Raw genomic sequence first — 21,135 nt, 5'->3', positions numbered from 1 at the left:
TGTGTGAACTTGAGTGCTTCTGGACTTTAATCTCCCAGGGGCTCATTCTGCGAGTGCTTCACAAACAGTCTGTGGAGTCATGCTCCTTCCAACATAACTTTTTTCTAACACTGCAAAACTTGTTCTTTGTGCAATTGCACAATTCAGAGGAGGTTCCTTGTTTAGTGTGTTCTGAGCAGAATTTGCTCACCATCAGCCCAAGCAGAGTCCTGAAGCGTCCCTTAGGTGGGGGAGAGAGGGCTGGCTGGCTATAACATGCTGCACCATCTCTGCACTCTTGTTTTCTGAGTGCAGTGTCAGAAATGGACCCATTGAAGCTCTTGAGTGGATTCCAGGCTCTAGATGCAGAGGGTATGGAAATATCTGTCTGAAGTCATGTGTCAAGTGTATAAACTCTGGAGAGGGGTGTGTTTCCAGCGTTTTCTGCTGATGTAATAGGTCACTCAGTTTTTACTGCAAGACATGTGGCTGTCCTTTCCTGCAGTGCAGACTCATGGATAATATTTGGGAGGCAAGTACCTAAAAATAATATGAAAATGATATGGGACAAGCTTGTTAGCAGGGCTTGTGGTGATAGGACAAGGGGTAATGGCTTTAAACTAAAAGAGGGTAGATTTGGACAGGATATAAAGATATTTATGGGTTTTTTTTTTCTGCAGTGAGGGTGGTGAAATGCGCACAGGCTGCCCAGAGAGGTGGTAGGTGCCTGTAAACATTCCAGGTCAGGTTGGATGGGGCTCTGAGTGACCTGGTCTAGTTGAAGATGGTCATTGGGGGGGGGCTGGCCTAGATGACCTTAAAGCGCCCTTCCAACCCAAACCATTCTGATTCTGTAGCTGAATTTTGGATGTGTGTATGCTTATATATTGGATTCGTTCCTAAATGTGACTCTACAGAACCATTTGTAACAGCAGTTTTGCAGAAGCCTCTTCCAGAAATGCAGGAGTGAGCCTCCAGGGGGGAAAAAAGGTGCTCTTAATCCACATAGCGCAATTCTGCTTGCTGAACTCCATGGAGAAATGGGACAGAGCCTTGCAGGGGTGGGCTCTTTGGGACAAGGGGCACTAATTCAAGGTCATTATGCAAATCTGTCCACTTAATAACTTGGTCTAAATGCTTTAGAAGAATTCACTGTGTGGAATCGGTGAGCTGTTTCTTGTACTGGCTGTATTTCATGCTTTGAGATTGAAGATGACTGAATATGAGACAGCCACCAGGCATGAACTGGGGGCTCATTCCTTCCCCCATCTCTTGCCAAAGTATAAAGTTAAATATATACCAACTACTGCAAACAATCTAGAATTTGAGATTAAACTTGAACTGATGAAAGATGTGGCTTTGGGGAAATTGGGTGTTTGTTCCCAGGAAGTCTCAAGCTTTCCTATGTTTTTCATAGAAGTGGAAAGTGCTGTAACAGGTCCTTTTTTTTTGAAATGGGTGCAGTGTTCTTCTACAACTTCTTGATATTTAGTCAGTGCTTAGGAAGGTTTGGGTTGTTTCTTCTCTTTCCTTCTCGTAGTCCAGGCTCCTTGCCTGGCTAACAGCTCTCCTAATTTGCTGCAGTCTTGCCTAGTTAAAAGTCGATGCCAATTAAATCTGTGGTTATACAGCTGTCCTGCTATTGCTGCTCTGAAAGCAGCAGGAAGGACTGAAGAGCAAAACAGGAGGGTAGAAAACACACTCTATTTTTAGGACAAGATTGGCTTATCTTGTATTTATCCTCACTAGGGGGATAATGTTTCCAGAGACCTCCCATGAGCGAAGGCTGCATAAGGGCTCAGTTAATTTTAACCGCCTGGCAGTCAGCAAGCATGGAGCCTGCACAAGAACCAGAGGAGCTGGGACCTCAGACAGAAACGGCTGCAGACACAGTTCTTGAGGTTGGAGAGAGACTCTTTCAGGTCAGCCGCAGGGTGCTTTCAGTACACAGTCGTTATTTTGAAGCCATGTTTTTTGGGGGGGCAAGAGAGAGCTCTGAACACCACATAGTGATCAGAGGGATTGATGCAGTGCCTTTTCAGGTGCTACTCGAGTTCACTCGCACAGCCCAAGTGCTTATAGGTCAAGAAAATGTGACCAGCTTACTGGAAACAGCTGACTTTTTTCAGTTTGACAGAGTGAAACTGTTGTGTCAGAAGTTTCTGCAGAGAGAACTGCACGTTTCCAACTGCCTGGGCCTGATGACCTACTCGCAGCAATTTGCCTTTATAGACCTGTACGAGTCTGCTATGAATGTGGCTCTCAGTCACTGGGGGGATGTGATGTGCCAGGAAGAATTTAAGGTGCTGCCCAAGGAAACGCTGATACAGCTCCTAAAAAGCGACGACCTCTTCGTTTCGCGAGAAGATGTGGTTTTTGACAGTGTTATGAGGTGGATAATGGAGGACCCAGCAACGAGAGAGGAAGACTTTCTGGATTTGGTGGGCGAAATCAGGGTTACTTTTCTGAGTTTGTCCTTCCTTGATATCTTGGTGAAACGCAGCAAGCGCCCTGGAGAGACAGATACCTTTTCCAGGCTAATAAAGAAGTTAGACAGCTGTCCTCCACCCAGCTGGCAAAATAAGGAACTGTGTCCTTATGCTGGTCGGAGTTACGACACCTTATATGTCCTGGGAGGAAAGCATGACAAGGAACAGCAAGAATTATTTCTCTTTCAACCTAAAACAGGGACCTGGCAGGCTTGTTCTCCACTGCAGCGCAGGAACCTCACCCAGTATGCAGTGGCAGCAGTAGGTAACTTACAGAGAAGTGGGACTGAGCAAATGCAAGCAGAAGTTGAGGCTTGGAGGCCCTAATGCAGGGGAGTTCAGCTGCTTCTCCCATAAAACTGCATTGTTCAGTTGCTAAAACCTCATTCATATTTGTGTTTATATCCAAAGAATGGGTTTCTTTTCCTTAGTCCTGGGAGAATGGCAGACAAAGCTGAATATTTCTCTTCATACAGTAGAAACCATTTAACTCCTTACGTTAGATTTATTTGGAGTAAGTCGACTTCAAGCAGCGTATTTTTTTGCCTTCTCTTTCATGGTGGCTTTGACAGATGGTGACACATGATCTATAGTTGCCATTAAGTTAAACTTATCCATGGATGTTGTGAAGTCCTCATGCTTGGAGCCTTCCAAGACAGCTCCATGCCACGGCTTCCCTTTTTTAGTGTTGGTGAGAGGCCCGTTTCAAGTGGGAGTTTGGACACGAGGTCCCCAAAGGCTCCTGCCCTACCAGTTTCGATGATTCTCTTCAAGAGCAGGAGCAGACTTGGGGGGACGTGGTGCACCCCGCAGGCCCAGCAGACCTTGTGCAGATGAGGCATCAAACACCGCAGGCTGATTCAGAGCGCACTCGCTTTCCCTGCACGTTTTGCACCTGCTTACTGCAGCCCAGGGAGAAACGAGAACCTCAGCTCTCAGGATCAATTTTCATGTTAACTGATACTTTTCTCTGCTGTTTTTCCAGGGAGCTTCCTCTTTGTGACAGGAGGATATTTCCGGGATGAGTTTGTGTGGTACAGTGTGGATTGGGTGCTTATCTACAACTGCTTGGACAACAGCTGGCTGGAAGGACCTGCCATGAAGATGTCCCGCAACAGCCACTGTGCAGTAGGAGCAGGCCTCTACCTGTACGTGCTCGGAGGGAGCACCGACGAAGGGATAGTCCCAGCAGTGGAGCGCATGGCTTTGCTGGAGTCCGAGTGGGAAAGCATGAGTCCTATGGCTCAGCCTGTGGAGAGAGGAGATGCGGTCAGTGTGGGAACCAGGATCTATGTGGTCTGTGGCCTGGATGAAAATGGACACGTGTATGATGGAGTGCAGAGGCTGAACACAGAGACGGACAGCTGGGATGTCGTCTCATTCTCCCCACTTCCAAGGTAAGAAATAACCTTTTGGGACCTGACAGGAGAAGAAAGGTTCTAGTGTTAGTCCTGCTGCAAGAAGAGGTTGGACTGGAGAAATCCAGACGTCCTGTCCCACCAGCACTTCTGTGATTCTCTGTTTAGGTGGGACTCTTGATATGAGGACCAGGGTCACACCGAGTATTTCAGGGGTCGGATCTTTCTGTGGATTCTGATGAAGGGTTTCTTCCCACCCAGGTACGACCTCTGCATCACATCACTGAACGGCGCGCTGTACACCATAGGAGGGGGAGCTTTTCGGTTTGATGTGGAGACAGATGAGTGGACCCGGGTGGATGAGGAATGCTTGACCCAGAAGTTCTTCATGGGCTGCAGCACTGTGAACGGACGGATTTATCTCCTTGGGCAGAGGAAGGGGAATGGTGCCCTCCCCGTCGTAGTCCTCTTTGATCCCTACGTTGACACATGCCAGGTCATAGATTACAAACTCCCTTGCCCCCTTCCTATTCGTGGGTGCGTCTCTGTGCGCAGGTTTGATACGTGGGCGTGAGAGATGCCAGATCCAGCATAACTAAACAGCCCTGTGCTTTACAGCACTCCTGGTGGGGTGTTAAGATTGTATTCGGTTTGGGCTGTGAAATTTCTTAAGTTTTGAAAATCCATCTGTTCCTTCCCAGATGTCTGTCTTTTCTACCTGTCAAATGATTGTGAAGCAAAAGCCAGTGAAACCTTTGTGTCTGCGCAAAGGCTGCAGGTCGTTATTGGAAATAGCAGTCAGCGTTGTCATGGTCCATCAGCTCCTCAGCTGGTGCTAAATAAAGGGCTGCTCTGAGCTTTGACCTCTGTGGCTCTGTCCTTTGAACAGCTCAGAGAGACAGGAAAGTCATTGCATCAGTGTTTAAAAAATATTGTTGGAGTAAACTAATAAATCAAATGCATGTCAAGGGAATCTTCAGCAGGATGTATAGCCCTTAGTGCTGCAGGATGGCGGGACACCCCCCCAAACAACCCCTGCAGTCACGCTGTACCCAGTATCAGTTCCATTTTAGCCTGAAATAAGCAAGTTTTCCAGGTTATGTAATTATGGCTAAAATGATCTTTATTCCAAGCTGGAGAGCACCACAAAAGGAGGGAGGCTATTCTGGATTTATGCATTCAGGTGCGTGATGATAACCATTTGCAAACTGGGGCACTGAAGCGTTCCCTCAGTTTCCTTAGTCCCCTTTCTGAGGGGGCAAGGAGCAGCAACCTGCATGTAGCCTTAATTAAAGACTGTGTATGAGGAAGAGGGTTTGATGGGCAGGAGTACGGGCTTAGCATGCCAGTAGGGGACAGATCTCCAAGGGTGCTCAGGCTCCTCAAGAACGGAGCAGCTGAGAGAATGGCTGCCACAAGGGTGCTTGACTGGATGAGAAGGGGAGAATGCAACAGCACCAGCCTGGGAGGCTGCACAAGTGTTACTGTTGTCTGTGTTAAGAGTCTTGATGTGATGCAGCAACACTGAAAGGAAAAAGGTACATTCATCCTGAGCTGAATGATTAACATCTTCAGAGCAAGGGAGAGGCCTTAAAAACCAAGAGGTGCTGGTTAAAAGCAACCCTGCCCCTGTGAGAACCACGTCAGGATGGCAGGAGCTGCTCTAGCCAGGCCTGCAGAGATGGAGCCCTCTCAGCCCAGGCTGGCTCCTGCTCCTTGGCTCTAGTCCATCGGTTGGCCTCCCATCAGGCCGTGACACTCCCAGGTCCAGGAGCTGAAAGCAGAGGCGGTGGCTTCCCCCACGATGAGGCTGATGGCCACGAGAGGCGGGGTCTGCTCTCTTCTGCCCTGGAGGCTCTATATAAATCTTCAAAAAGCTGAGATTCTTGAGGGGCTCTAAAAGAAAGCATCATCCTTGGCTGACAGGGTGAAATAATTCCCGGGCAAACCCTCACACCAGGTGTCCTGTGAAGGGTCTTGCGCTCCCAGCAAGGTACTGGCTAGGTGACATTCTTCGTGAGGCCAGTGTCCCACGGAGGTAGGTGGCCGGCTGCCTTCCAGCATGGCTTTCTGCAGATCGGAATGTCTAATTCCTTCGAGGGAATGCTGGCTCAGGTTCTTCTGCCTTTTGCACATCTCTCCTATCTTTCTGTTTTGCCTTGCATGCGTCAGATGTGGGAGACGGACCATGGTTCCTCACAGCAGCGTGTTGTAGTTACACCATCCTTCGCTTTCCACCTCTTTGCATTTCTCAGAAACAGTTTCCCCTAGTATTTGTGTAAAATGTCAGGCCCCTTGGAAGCAAACTCAAAGCCTGAGTAGAAAACATTTTAAAGACAAGTGTTTGCAGGTTTCTGTATATTGTTTATGGGCATACAGATATATAGTTCTTAAGCCAAACAGTACCTCTGAATCTTTGATGTATCCTTTCACAAGAATCAGATTTGCCTCTTAATGAGCTTATCTCAGTCTTCAAGGGGACAGCAAAGCCCTGCGGATAAAATTCAGCAGGCGGAGTCATGTCTGCACTGGCTCCTGTGCAGTGTGCAGTCTCTGGGGGGTGAGAGGTGGTGTGACTTTACTTTCCTAGCTGCCTAAAACCTCACGAAAAAGAGCTTCCCTCCTGTCCTTACAAGTCCAAAGCACCTCCCCAGTGCTGCAGTCTTGGACTTGCCACTGCCCTGATGGTGCAAAGTAACCTGGCCCGCCCCTGGGTGGAACCTGGGGGTGCGCAAGTGTCCCTTTTACCAGGGCCAAACGCAGCCTTACCTAGCAGGAGACAGATGGGGCAGCTGCAGTATGGCTGCATGGCCTGGGTATGCGGCATCGTCTCCATGCACGCTGTGTGCGTATCTACACCAGCAATAGCACCCATACGTGTCTCCCTGATTGCACATCCACCTATAATGTGCAGCTAGCCAGGTTACCTCCTGCTAGCTGAAGTAGAAAAGCGCACAGACAATCAAACCTTTCAAAATAATTTATAAAGAATGTTTACATTCAGTAGTACAAAATAAGATACAACCATCCCTCCTGAACGCATCACCTGCAGAGGAGTAGCAAGACTGTATTCAGATTAAAGAAATGTGACAGTACACAGAACGTACTTCAGATCACCTCAAGGTTTCAGAGACAAACTTCAGCAAATACAAATTTAAATGACAAGTGCAGGAACAGATGCTCTCCTCCCCGAGCACGTTACTGCCCTGGATCACCTGTGCTGGAACCACTTTTTCCCCTCCGAAATTATCCAATGGATTTTGACTGAAACCTAAGATGAGGCCACACAAGCTGCGATCAAAGCTCTCTGTCACATCTCAGGTGAACAGAGTGGATTGCTGAAAACCCTCTTGTTCTTCTGTGCTGTCACCTGCCTATTACACATGTGCACCACCTCCTCAAATCAGGCGTTTCCTTGGTCCATGTCCCGCCCCCAAGTTAGTACTGGCCCTTACTGGGCACACATAGGGAAGTCTCTGCATGGCCTTGGCAGTCTTAAGTCCCTGCGCTCATTACAATGAATCTGTTAATACTTTGGTTTCATAGATTAACTGAGCAATAAAACAGAAATTAATGTCATACTAATTTAACTCTTATAATGGATTACAGAATCCAAAGTCTAAGACTACAGAGGATATAAGACCTAAGACATTAAACGAACAATCAGAACTGCGTCATGACTTCATGGACTACTGCTTTAAACTTGCTATTGATACATCCCTAGAATTAGAAAGCCATGTTAAAGCATTACTCCATAAGGTTCAGCAGATCTCCTCTGGATCCTTTTGCTTTGAGAATAGGGGAAATTTATTCCCTTCTTGCCACAAGATGACTCTGTAAACGTTTCCCACTGTGCTAATCATGCTAGGTGAAAACATGAGCACTTAGTCAGTGTTGTCTTCTAGAATATCTGGTTTCTTGTCACCTCCCTTCTTCTGACTGCGTTTCCTTCCAAGACAGGTTTAAAGGATTACCTGACAGTTGAGACAGCTGCCTGGATTTCTCCAGCTCTTCCAACTATGATTTGGGTGGGTACTCTCTCCAGTCTCGGCTTTGGAATTCCTACCTTTGTGGCAGTAATGCTGACAACAGAAGGGACTGAAATCCATACTATTACAAAACTGGTCACGTGGCACACAGCAGCATTTTCTTTGAGAAGAAAATGTTTTCTCCTACATCCTTCCAAAGCTTTCATTCCACTACGCTCAGTTTTAATTTTCAGAGGGTGTATGTGTATGGGGCACTTGTCTTCTCAAAGGTGTTCCTGTATTAAGGTTTAGAGTCTCACACATACTTGTTAGCTGTAATTATTACTAGTGGCAGGGCCTCCAGGTTAAGGATAAACAGAACCCTATCAAACAACATTAGGGTGGTTAAGACTTGACATTGCCAGAGTTTTACCCTTTTTTTAAGTATTTTTCAAGATTAACACATTTAACAACAACTATGGTACAATCTAATACAGGTCAAACCACTTTGATCCCTTTCTATCTGCTTCAAGGCTACAACCTACAGTAAGCTTTTGAAGAAAGACCAAAAACTTCCTTCAAATATCACTGACTATAAACACTTCTGTTTATGGCAAGCAGGAATTCAGCTACAATGCTGCAATTGCACTCCATTTTATCTACACAACAAGCAAAACTGTTTCTAAAGACGGTGGACTGAATTCATTACAGACCAGAGCAGACGCACGCGAACAGTAGCTATCTTTCCTTGACATGGCCATTGGTGAGATGGGTTCTGTTGCTCAGTGGCTCAGACCCGTTCCTCTGGATGTAATTGTTGCTTGTGACGTTGCTGAAATAGGTGATCCCGTTTTTCTCCTTTTCCCTAATCTGGTCTCTTTCTTCATCCTTGTCACTTTCTTCTGTGTCACTTCTCATGTCCTTTTCCATCTACAGAAACATGCAAATGAGAAGCAATACAAACACAGATGCCTGCACAAGAAGCAGTGCTGCTGAGCCACAGGCTAAAGAGTCACCTGCTACTGCAGCCACTTGCCTCTGCCACACAGTTCTACCCGCTCCTTTCAGCTTTTACATCACCTTTGTAAACAGACTGTCTCTGATTTCAGTCTCGGTGGAATCCTAGCTGTAATCCTGATAACATTAGGAATTACTGTACGGGTTGAGAAGCAGCACCAAAGCACGGATGCCCAGGACTGAGGGCAATCGTGCAAGACTGAGGAAATCCACACTGCTGCTTCGGGCACCAGCATGTAGAAGAAGGATGGGGGGAGGCAGTTAATTAAACTCTTTCACGTTTTTACCAAAAGGGACAAGGATATAGCTTCTGACCACCCCTGGCCTCAGTGGCTGCAGGTTGAGCATGCTGCTTTACAACTGGAAAGCATACGCTTTCAAACAAACCAACAGCTTGACACAAAGCCACTCAACTCTGATTATATTCAGTTTGATGTTCGGGTTTTTCCTCTTGCTATTGACTGAGAGATCTGTAATCCACTTTTGTAAATATTTAATTCATTGCCGTAAAAGGAAGACAAAGAAGAAATGATGCAGTAACATGACAGTTTAGAAAAAAAACAGCCTAGTACTTGCTGGCTTCCCAGACTGTTTCTGCTCTGCAATACAAGGTACCAAAATTGGGGACAAATCCACGGTGTCACACTCCTTGCTGGAAGGAGTGCACTGAGGGAAAGCAGCAAACCCTTCTGTGGCCTGAGCTTTGGAAACTGCTCAGGGGAATGTCAGTGGCTGCACAGATACCTGTAGTCTCCATTTATTCTGTCACCTTCTGGGGGTATCTCTTGGATCATATTAAGAAGTCTATTTGGTCTGATGCTCTTTCTAGAGATCCCTACACCCAGATGCAGACAGGATTTGTAAGAATCTAAACTTCCACTGAATTCAAACTGCCCCCAAGGACAATATGGGTAGGAGATGCTATCTTCTGTAAACAACCTGGACCTCCTGTCACTCTGGAACTGGCAGTTCAGGAACTATCTGCAGCCTAAGGACAAACAGTAATCAATATTCCTAAGTTTATCCATTCATGGCCATACAATGTGGCTGAGGCCTTACACCTAGCAAGATTCACACGGGAACTGTAGAGCTGCTTGAATTACAACCATGTGCCTCAGGTTGCCTGTATGCGCAAATGAAACTCATACTTCAGGATCTAGGCTGCGTTCTAATTACTGGGGATTAAGGGACACCATGTGAGGAGGTGCAGATAATTCTACAGCCAGAGAGGAAAACTGTGGAGATCAGAAAGGCCTGTGAGAAGAATATGAGCTTCTGACTGCAGTGAGAATTTATGGCTCTCAAAGAGGGGATTGTGTCCTATATTCTTGCTGATACTGCTTTGGGCTACTAAATATCATCACTGAAACAGATCTATTCAGGATGATTTTCTTTGCTATTCACTGCTCAGTATGGAAAGCTCTCAAAGTTTTGGATATGCTTCAGTATTTTTCTCCCTGATGGTTCATTTCTTTCTAATAAGGCTATTTATTACCTCGCCATTTTACACTGTTGTAACTGCAATGGTAATTCAGCCCACACTAGAATCAGGAAAACGATAAAAGGGAGTCTTCAGTTGTGTGCTCATTCTCTGCCCTGTGAAGTTTCCGGTTCCTAATTTGCAAGTAATTTGCTCTGTGTTACATTAAGGCAAAGCAGATAAAGAAAATGGGGACAATATGGATGAAGATGAGCCTTTAATGCTTGTTCTCAGTTCCTATCAGACAGAATTCCCCAGCTGGAGACAAATAAAACAACTCAGCCTGGGCTATGAGGCCAACCCCCACAAGGCCTTGACTTGGTACTCCTGGACTGTGTTCTTGGCATGTGGCCAGTGTAATGCCATTAGGTCATGTCTTTGATTTTGGGAAGAATTTCATGCGGAGCAGCAGTCTGGTCTCTCAGCAAACACTACAGACTATGGTCAGAGAGAGTGGGGGGCATTTCCCTGATGTTCACACAGCTGTATCTCAGATATTCACCCTAGGCTGCTGTGTAACTGATGGAGACAAACAGCACTACCTGGGTGCCATGCTGAATGGATTATGCTTTGGGCATGCTTGTCTACTGCTACGAGAACAGTCCAGAAGCTAGTTTAGACAGAAGTATCTACCCTGTAGACATCTACAACACTTAAGAGAATCCATACAAAATATGTGTTAACGATGTGGATGCTGGGGCAGACTCTAAGCAAGTCTGAAGACACAAAACTGGGAGGGGTGGCTGGTGTGCCACAGGATCGCGCTGCCATCCAGAGGGACCTTGGCAGGCTGGAGAAGCAGGGTGGCAGGAACCTGGTGAAGTTCACCAATGGGAAGTGTGAAGTCCTGCACCTGGGGAGGAACAACCTGATGGGCTTTTCTAAGAAAAACCTGGAGGTCCCCTCAGACACCAAGGGGAACATGAGCCAGCAGTGGGCCCTTGCCCCTCCTGGCCTGCATTAGGGGTGTTGCCAGCGTGTGGAGAGAGGGGATCCCTCCCGCTGCTCAGTGCGGTGAGGCCACACCTGGCATGCTATGCCCAGCTCTGGGCTCCTCAGTACAAGAGAGACAGGGACACGCTGCAGAGACCAGTGAAGGACTGCATAGATGGTGATGGGACTGGAGCACCTCACACATGAGGACAGGCTGAGACTGGGGCTGTCCAGCCCAGAGGAGGCTCAGCTCAGGGGGCTGTTACCCATGTGTATTAACAGCTGAGGGGAAGGTGTAAAGAAGACAGACCCAGGTTCTTCTCAGGAGTACTCAGTGACAGGACAAGAGGCAAGGGCACAAACTGAAACACAGGAGGTTCCCTATGAGCATCAGGAAAGACTTTTCCACTGAGAGAGTGACCAAGCAGCGGCACAGGGTGCCCGGAGAGGTTGTTGAGTCTCTCTGTCCTTGGAGATACTTAGAAACTGTCTGGACATGGTCCTGGACAACCTGCTCTAGGTGACCTTGCTTGACCCAGGGAATACGGACAAGACTTCCAGAGGTACCTTCCAATCTCAGCCATTCTGTGATCTCAGTAACACTGTAATTAAAAATTCTGCATTATAAGGGAAGCACTTCTGCACTGGCCTCACCAATCATGGTGTCTTTATTTCTTAGTTTTGTTTCAAATGCAAATCATACCAGACTGAGTGTTGGGATCCATACTCAGATGTCACTGACTTTGTTCACAGAAATCTCCCCTGGAGCCCAATCCACATTTTTCTTGAATATAAGCATCAGAAGTGGACTCAATATTGTAGTGACTCATAAAAAGTCTACTTTTTTTTTGATCAACTTTCTCTAACAATACTGACTGTTCCTTTCACCTCACTGTTTGGAACGTACCTATGTAATTTCACCAAGGCAAGAAGGCACCCACCCCAGACGAACCCCTGTGCTCCCAAGCAGTATAGGTGGACCCTCCCTCCCCACGTGATGTACAGAGGACTACAAACTGATCATACCGTGCCCTGGAGGATGAACTTGTAGACCATGTGAATAATTAGGCAGGACCAGAAGACATGGAGCAGCTGCAGAATTATCAGGAGAGCGTTCATGAAGTAGTATCCAAAGAAGGGTTGGAATATCTCCATGGAGTAATAGTAGGTGTTATAGAGCACTCTGCAAGAGAGAGGGAAGTGCAGTGGAGGGAAAGTGTGTTGTTTGTAGAGTGTAATTAAGCCCCAGAAAGCTCTAGTCACAGAAGTTGTTTCAGGTCAGTCACCTTCTCATACATAACACACGAATCAACTCTCAGTTCCCCACCAGAAGAAATAAGCAGGGCAGAGCCATAGGCCGAGGACTCCTCCTCTGCAGTATACTTCAGGGCTTTAAGACTACTCTATGAACTCCAAGGCAGACCACCCTAGTTTACCCCAAGGCAGGTACAACAGCCATGTAACACTGTAGCCTATGCAAAGGGCAGGGCCACACGCTCAAGGATTGAACAGCAAAGGCTGCAGCAGAAGATTCAGCATCCAGCTGAATTATCCTGTCTCTCAGAAGGCAGCTTTTCCATTTCCCTTGACTGCAGCAGACTCACGTGTAGGGGAAAATGACCAGGCGGCTGATGAGGAAAACGGCTGAGAAGATCATAAAGAGGCTGTCACAAGTTTTTTTCCACTTCATGTAATTGAATATCTTAGTTGGCTGGAAGAAGAAAGAACAATAAAACAGCAGGCCAAGACAGTGCATCTGCACATGTTCCGGGAGGCTGACAAGCCAGACGCATAAAGTCTGCATGCAGGTTATCCCATACTGTGCTAGATCAAAAGACACACTTTGGCTGAAGAGCATGCTGAAGAGCACCCTTGCTAACTAGGCTTTGCCTGGCATGTAAGTTGTGGAGCTCACCTCTAGGAAGCAATCCGAAGCATCATGAATCACCATCACCAGTGTCCCAATGCGGATGTAATTGGCGCAGTATGAGAAACTGATCAGGAAGATGGTTGCAGCGTGATGGACTATCTGCTCCTTGAAATCCTAATGAGAAAGGGGACAGCATAGAATAAAATACATAATGCACCTTCTGAGCTGGTTCAAGCATGCCTCCTGCAGGTAACAATGAAATCTCTCTACCCAATGACTAAGAAACCTCCCACAATGACTAAAACCTTCCACAATAAGGTCATACCCATCTAACTCTTTTACCAAACGCATTCTAGAAACATTGGCAACCAAAAGACCCAGGAATGAAGAGTTTGTGGTGTACACTCAGGATGTCTCAACAAAGAACACTTCCTCCCTCCACCATTAATTATCTCATGATGGTGCAAATCAGAAGACAGAAGAGTAAGAGCCAATGATTCAGTACAGACAAACTGAAGATAAAGCTTCCTTTCAGTCACAAAGCAGCACCAATACCCATCCCTTCTCTGTGCCCCAGTGCATGCCTACTGGCTTGCACAACAATCACACCCCCAGGCTTGCTAATGGAGACTTACAACCGCCCTTTACTTCTAAGAGTATCTGCAGGCTCAATGTACGCATATGCCTGTGCAATCATACAGCACCCCGTCTGCTGGGTCCCTGGCACCTAGGAACACATGCAGCTTAACTGGCAGAGACCCTTCTCCTATCTCTATGAGCCCTACAGCCTAAAAGAATCCCAAAAGAGCAATTTTTAGGTTTGGATTTTAAGTGTGGATTGAGAACTCGGCAGTAGTTTGCACCTTTCTATGTCAGGGTTTGCATTCCCCACTTCCCAGAGGAGAGGGAAGCGAGTGGCTGGGAATGGAAATTCCTGGGAATAAGCAAGGACAGTCCGCCAAAACCTCAAGACCAGCACTGTACATGTGCTCTTGGAGACCACTCTCCTGAGTGCTCAGCTTGGGTCCTGTTGGTGCTCAATTCCTCCCCGAGGCTGCCACTCACCTTCCTCTTCACATCAAAGGGCAGGGTGAAGACCAGCGACCAGTAGAAGGAGAGCTCCAGCAGGTAGTACCAGAACAGGGAGGACTGGAGAGGCTGTGAGAGAAAGAGAGGCAGTGATCATGGAGATGATTATGGACAGATCCATCAGATAAAGCACAGCAAGGCCTGGAAGTGAAGTCTCCTTCCTAGGCAAAAGAACACCAGGCAACCAAACGAACAGAACTGGCTCCTGCAGCTTCAGGGAGGAAATAGTTCAACCAAACAACATAGTTACTTACTAAATGCCTTCTGTGCTGAGGTGGAAGCAAAGAGCAGGAGAAATTCCACTTTGCCACACCATGTCAAACATTTAGGGAACCACTGAGAAGATCCTGAATATTTTTAGGATTTCCTCATCACTACGCAGATTTCTGAGCAGTTAGAATAGCGCTTTAAAAACTGTGCAAACCATTTCACTATGGTGCAATAGGTAAGTAGTAACTGAATCATTCCCTTTCTACGATTCAAGGAGATGCTTCAGACACCTTGTACTCCACAAGAGATTTTTCAGTTTAATCAAACTAATGGGGGGAAAAGTACAATCCCAGTGTGAACAATAATTTGCTGCCTTCTGGATAATTTTTCTAGGGTTTTACAGCTAGAAAACTGAAAAACTCAGCAAGATGCGTGCTTTTTAACAAGGAATTTTTTGCTGTTGTGGCATTGTACGGTCTCCTTAAACCTCAACCTATTTGATAAAATTACTATGACTAAAGGGGTTTTGCAACGAGTATTTTCCAAGAATCATGGAGCACAGTGCTCCATTCATAAATACCAATTTATTTGGGCTTTCTCTACCCGAAGTATTGATTTATGGCCTTCACAGATGTTATTTTGTTTTCCTTCGTACCACCAGTGGCTGACAGCAGGAGGAAGCACGGCTGGATGCACTGGTGCTACCAAGGGGAATATTAACATCTCCCACGCTGATATGAGCTGTTCGCACTGGAGGTTATCCAAATGGGAGCTCTGGATCAGAAGGGATTTTTTCCCCGCCTAAGGCAAGATTATTTGGGAGAACTGGTATTTTGTTGTTGTCTGTAGCACAGGGCATTATGGTCTGTTTAGTAAAAATTGTATTTAATACATTCTTTGTTCCTGCTAACACACAGGTTTGTCCTTGACCTTTCTTGTTCTTCACCGGTGCGAAGCTACTAGCTCTGGTTTTGGTCTTTTCTGTTTGTTACAGATGTTGGAAAGTGTGTGTATTTGGTTTATGCAGCAAGGTTTTGGTAGTGGGGAGCTGCAGGGGTGGCTTCTGTGAGAAGATGCCAGAAGGTGCCCATGGCCGACAGAGCCAGCTCCAGTCAGCGCCAAGACCCGCTGCTGGCCAAAGCTGAGCAGGTCAGCGATGGTGGTAGTGCCTGTGGTAACATATTTAAGACGGGGTTAAAACTGCTGTGCAATAACAGCTGGTAGAGGAGTGAGAACATGCAAGAAACAGCTCTGCAGGCACCCAGGTCAGTGAGGAAGGAGGGCCGGGGGGGCTCCAGGCACCGGAGCAGAGGTTCCCCAGCAGCCTGTGGGGAAGCCCCCGGCGAGGCAGGCTGTGCCCCCAGCCCATGGAGCCCACGGGGGAGCAGATCCCCCCCACAGCCCAGGCAGGACCCCACACTGGAGCAGGGGGATGTGCCCTACAGAAATTATAACCCTGTGGAAATTGTGCTGGAGCCAGCTCCTGGCAGGACCTGTGACCCTGCAGGAGAGGAGCCCAGGCTGGGGCAGGTCTTCTGGCAGGACCCGTGGCCCCACAGGGGACCCATGCTGCAGCAGTCCATTCCTGAAGGACTACACCCCACGGAAAGGACCTATGGCAGAGAGGTTTGTGGAGGACTGTCTCCCAGGGGTGGGGATCCCATGTTGCCATGCTGGAGCAGGGGAAGAGTGTGAGGAGGGAGTGGCAGAGACAACATGATGAACTAATCACAACATCCATTCCCTGCTCCAGGCTGAGCGGCCCCAGCTCCCTCAGCTTATCCCCATCAGGGAGATGCTCCAGCCCCTCATCATCTTCACTGGCCTCTGTCGGACCCTCTCCAGTGGTTCCCTGTCTCTCTGGAACTGGGAGACCAGCATGGGACCCAGCACTCCAGATGTGGCCTCCCCAGGGCAGAGAAGAAGGGGAGGACCACCCCCCTCAACCTGCTGGCCACACTCCTCATGCACCCCAGGATCCCACTAGCCCCCTGGCCACACAGGCACACTGCTGGCCCAGGGGCAACTATGGAACAGGCAACAGTCGTCTCCTCTAGAGAATTCAGAGCACATAAAAACATAAGGGGGAAGCCAGAGCAGGCAATGGCTCCTGTGCTCAGTGGGTGAAGCCCCATTCTAACTCTTTTCAACTTCTCAAGTTATAGGAGTAGGATAGCAAGGGAGGCAGCTCGGCAAAAAATGACCTGGCTTTTGGTTACTATGTCTGCTCCTTGTGTTGATGAACAAGGAGTGGATTTTGTGCCTAGCTGGCAATTTTCATTGAGGTTATTCTGGTCTGGACTGGTAAGAGATGCATGCTTTCCAACCCACTGGACAGCTTCTCACAGTGCTGCTGTGATAAAAACTCAGAATATACATTTAGAACTGTAAGAGAGCATCCTCTGAACTTAATGGGAATGCTGCTCTATTGCTACTGGCATACTGCCAGTTCCACTGGGAAACAAACTCCCTGGGGAGCACTGTGGACGTGATTCTTCAGTGTAGCTGAAAGTACACAGCATTCAGAGCATGTCTTCTGCTTTACATGTTCTCCACTGAAGTCTTCACCACTTCTCCTCAGGCAACATGTCCTTCCTCTGGCCTCAGTCTCTTCTACAAACTAATCAACGATGGAGCATTCCCATTTTTCAGTTTCTTGGCTCACCTGGTCAGAACTCTCACCTTCCCTTATTTCTGCAGTCTCCTCCTGCTTTCCTGAATCATCCTCTATTGTGTTTGGATTACACCAGATACAAAGAAGTTCTCCCTTGACGAGGATCTGGCTTTGAATTCTTAGAACTTGTGAGTCTGAATTTAATTTAGTGCCCTCTCTTTTCTCACTAATATAACCTGATTTTCAAAAGATATCAAAAGAAAATACAGGATTTGTAACAGCAATTTTCCCTCTTGCATGACTCACCTGTTGTGGGTATCCTGTCCAGCACTCTCTATGGTCCCAAAGCCAAGGCTTCTGGAAAGAAAATACAACATGAATGTGAGAATGCCAGAGGAATTCTTCTCTTACCAACTGTTGAACTCCTTTAGTTTGTTACTACTACAGACACTGCTGTGTTTTATTCTAGGCAGAGCTGGTTGCGCTGTCTGGAATTCAGTTGCCAAGAGACCTCCACTGCAAGAACTTGTTTGCAACACTGCCGATTTGTGGCTATCGCACTGAAATTTCACATGCTGTTTAGCCCAGTTCCAAATAAAATAGCTCAGGGAATATTTCTACCAACTTGTTGCACCCTTCTACAAGTTTGGGGCAGCGGTGGTGATGTTTTGAATATATTAAAATATTCTTACAACTATTTAATTAAGAATCTCTGTGGTTTGGACAACAACACTTAAACATGGTAAGAAGGTTAAAAACTTAATGTGTCAGGAACATGTTTTTTCCTCTAATGGTGACGATCACGCTGCAGTCTGTTAATTAACAAACCTCTGAAAAGATCCTGTTTTGTTCACACTTGTTATAAAATCGGTGGTTTAGAACTTCACAACTTAGAAACTTCCATAAAAACGTGGCGACTAAAGTCCCCAAAAGTTCTTCCTGCATGGAGCACGCTCTGACCTTTCGCTGTGCTCAGACTTGGTCAGGACCAGCACGCCCTAGAGCTTACAGTGACGGAACATACTCTGTGCCACATCTTAAAGGTAATTTTCAGTGACGGTTCTACAAGGCTCCAGATATCAGAGCTAGGAGCAAGAAGACATTTCTTCTCTCACTGAGCACCTGCTGGCCCACGAGCAATATGGAAGGGAAGCAGTAAGCAGTGGTTTTTAACAAGCAGTGGTAATTAGGAGTAAACGCAGCCTCCTGCTGGCTGGGGAGTAGGATTTACAGCAAATCCAGGTACAGAACCAGGAAAGACATGTGATACAGAATCAGAGAGGGCAAAGCAAAAACTCTGAAACGACTACAGCACACTATGTCACTTAAACTAGAAAGGAACCCCAGATCCCGGAATTTCATGATTCCTCTACTCTCAGCAAATAAGGCTGTTTTCTGGTGGCCTACTGTGAGATAACTTTTTATAGCTACCTGCTGTTTCACTGACTCATGGGGCAGAAATTTTTGCCATCAGTCTAAAGCTATTGAGCCTGCAATCACACCTTGGGTAAGAAAAAGAAAATTAATAAATAAAATTATCAAATTGCAGTCCATGCTCCAAAAGAAGCCTGAGTTTTTACCTTAAACAGGTATTGAATACAAGACACAAACAGGTCCTGCAGCTTCTACTCAGGTAAGTGTTCCATCTCCTACCCCACAGAAATGTATTTTTACACAATCCCAAGTGTCTTCCGCTTTGCCAGAAGAAGAGGAAGCCTCTTGGTTTTGAGCTGGAGTTTTTAAAATAAACACGGTCCAATATCTCATAAGTGTGCTGTGCAGAGGATACACACTGACCTGGTGGGAAAACCTCTATCAGAAGGTCTGAAAGGACATGTCTGACACAATCTGCTGTTCTTGCAGCACTGGCTAGGTAGAACGGCAGGTGGCACCGCTTGTGTACTCACATCGTATAGGACAGCAAGTCCAGTGAAGAAAGAAGTGATGTAAAATGTAAACCTCCAGCTACAAACAAACAAAACAAAGTATGTTAGAATCCCATTCATTAACCGCCAAGTTGCAAGTCTGTGTATCAATCCCTCCTTCAAAGAATGGCACTATTAAGGCAAAGACATACATTAATACAGTCAAAGTTTGCCCAGATCGTAACGGGAGTGGCTCTTTGCATGTCACTAGCACATTCACCAGACTAAAGCAATTCTTCTGCTTTAGACATGGCAGAAAATACAATAATCCCGCTGACTAACATCACCCAGATAACCATCCCAGACCTTCCCAGGACTAGTAGATGCATGGGTAGAAGTCAAACAATGCCAGTATCTCTCCTAGGCTTTTGGAGATTAGGAATGCTAAATTTGTTATCATGTAAAGCAAGTAATTACTATCATGTTTGATCTCAGCCAGGAGCTAGTAATGACTTACTCCCATTGAACCCACACAAAAGTACATATGAACTGTTTGCCAGTTTCAGTGGACAGAAGCAGGTCACACTGAATGTACACACATATAGCAAGGAATGAGGTGAATTTCACCCCAACAGAATAAACAAGTTGTTAGTAATGAGTAAAACTGCCTAAACCAGTCCTTTGATTTCCAAAAATCTCCGTGACAAATCAGAAGCAACTACATTTGAGGAAGAGACTCCACCTGTCAACAAAACCCCCAGGAGGAGCTCCAGGACAGACAAAACTGTACAAAACTACTACATCACGTGGGAGACATTCTCTCTATAAACGGCAAATGGTGACAGAGGGTAGGTGGAAGGACACCATCCCAGGTGAGCTGAGTCAGAAAACTAGTTACTGTTTACTATTCACTGCAAGTCAGCTGAGTGCAGGGAGAACTTAAGATTTCATCTTGATGGGAGCAGATTAAGCAAGGTTGCTTTACAACTCCTTGTCCACAGACTATGTAAATATTTCTAACTGAACTAGCTGGAATATTATAAATAAATAATACACATCCTTTTTTTTCTTTTTCAATTGGGGTTTTTTAGGCAGGGGTTCTGAATGAGAGGTTGAGTGCTAAATGGAGCATGAGGTGATTAGCTCAAAGTTGATGCCTACTCTGTGCATACACACTTCTAGACAGATGAATAGCACTGCAGGTATTTAATGATTTCTTTCATCTCTGTGGCTCTCCTGGGAGAACCTACTTCCTTACATCAATAGCAGAGCAGCCGCTCCTAAGTAAGGCATTTCAACCAAGCTCAGGAGAATCCTCCTTTTCTGTGGAAAGCCTAGCCAGCATGAACATTCACAGAACTGGCTGATGTGAGATTTATTTTGTGCCTCCACATAATAGGGAGGATTTCCACACAGCTCTTTCCAAGAAGAGCTTTGCCTTTTGGTAAACACAAGCTTTCACATAGGCCCCTTTTTCTGCTGCTGTGAAAGGTGCTGGGTTTTGACTTTCAGGATGCTGAAGTCAACTGACAGCAGAATACAACCTAGCCCATGGCCTGTGACTTTTGAAAGCAAGAGCATGCAGAACAGTTGCCACAAGGATGCAGCAGAAGGAATCAGCTTGCAGTGAGGCAAGGGAAAACCAACAGAAAGGCTCTTTTGAAAGCACCAAAACAGCAGCAAAGCAGCAAGCAGCAGTAAGATGCAAAAGAGTAGGAAGTTTTTCAGGTACAATTGTGTTTCAAAGCAGAATGCCAGTCTTAAAAGTCAGAAACATAAGCCCTATAAGGAATAAAGGTGAGACAGGAGTAAAAGGAGACTTGGGAGCAATACCAAAAGGGAAAAGCAAGGAACATTTCAGTAACAGAGAAGAAGCAGAGAGTTGCAGAAGAACCAGGTGGGGCAGGGAAGACCCAGGCTGCTCTCCGTGTAGGGGTGGAGGGCAGGCAGGGTGGCAGCGGAGCTGGGATGCTCTTGGCGGAGGGGCGGAGAACAGGCTGGGAGGCAGTGAGCTGCCTGCCGAGCTCAGCCCTGGTGAAGGGCCCAGCTGCTCGTGACTTGTGCTCCCACTCACCAGGCCTCACAGAACTTCTTCGACAGGCTGGGTCGGTCTGTGTTCCTCCGGCGCCGGAACCACCTCTCTACCTTCCTCACTGGCAGGTCACACTGTTTGGCTAAACTGATCAGCTCACCCTGGAAAACAGGTGAGGAAGCAGGTTCAGATCCAGGCTCGAAGGTCCGAAGGGGCACTGCGGGTATCATC

General features: G+C 46.7%; 2 protein-coding genes across 13 annotated transcripts in view; one reads left to right on the top strand and one right to left on the bottom strand.

Moving 5' to 3' along the window:
- The first annotated feature begins 361 nt into the window (after positions 1 to 361).
- LOC308061934 (kelch-like protein 23) lies at positions 362 to 4,689 on the top strand. The gene is made up of 3 exons (XM_080382659.1): positions 362 to 2,733; positions 3,454 to 3,865; positions 4,088 to 4,689. The coding sequence occupies exons 1-3, from the start codon at positions 1,755 to 1,757 to the stop codon at positions 4,398 to 4,400; spliced, it is 1,704 nt and encodes a 567-aa protein (XP_080238785.1). The 5' UTR covers positions 362 to 1,754; the 3' UTR covers positions 4,401 to 4,689.
- A 2,102-nt stretch (positions 4,690 to 6,791) lies between these two features.
- Positions 6,792 to 21,135, bottom strand: part of LOC308061935 (ceramide synthase 4-like) — a 46,862-nt gene continuing 32,518 nt past the window's right edge. For all 12 annotated transcript variants that reach the window (XM_080382666.1, XM_080382668.1, XM_080382662.1 and 9 more), the window contains 8 exons: positions 20,947 to 21,065; positions 18,915 to 18,972; positions 17,314 to 17,364; positions 14,160 to 14,252; positions 13,140 to 13,268; positions 12,829 to 12,935; positions 12,251 to 12,407; positions 6,792 to 8,724 (listed from right to left, as the gene is read on the bottom strand). In XM_080382666.1, the coding sequence (XP_080238792.1) occupies positions 8,533 to 8,724; positions 12,251 to 12,407; positions 12,829 to 12,935; positions 13,140 to 13,268; positions 14,160 to 14,252; positions 17,314 to 17,364; positions 18,915 to 18,972; positions 20,947 to 21,065 (906 nt within the window). In that variant the 3' untranslated portion in view covers positions 6,792 to 8,532. The remainder of the gene's footprint in view (positions 8,725 to 12,250; positions 12,408 to 12,828; positions 12,936 to 13,139; positions 13,269 to 14,159; positions 14,253 to 17,313; positions 17,365 to 18,914; positions 18,973 to 20,946; positions 21,066 to 21,135) is intronic.

The sequence above is a fragment of the Falco punctatus genome, assembly GCF_963210335.1.
Source record: "Falco punctatus genome assembly, chromosome: 4".
Classification (NCBI taxonomy): domain Eukaryota; kingdom Metazoa; phylum Chordata; class Aves; order Falconiformes; family Falconidae; genus Falco; species Falco punctatus.
Note: the sequence above shows the minus strand (reverse complement) of the source record. Positions and strands in the feature narration are given on the sequence as shown.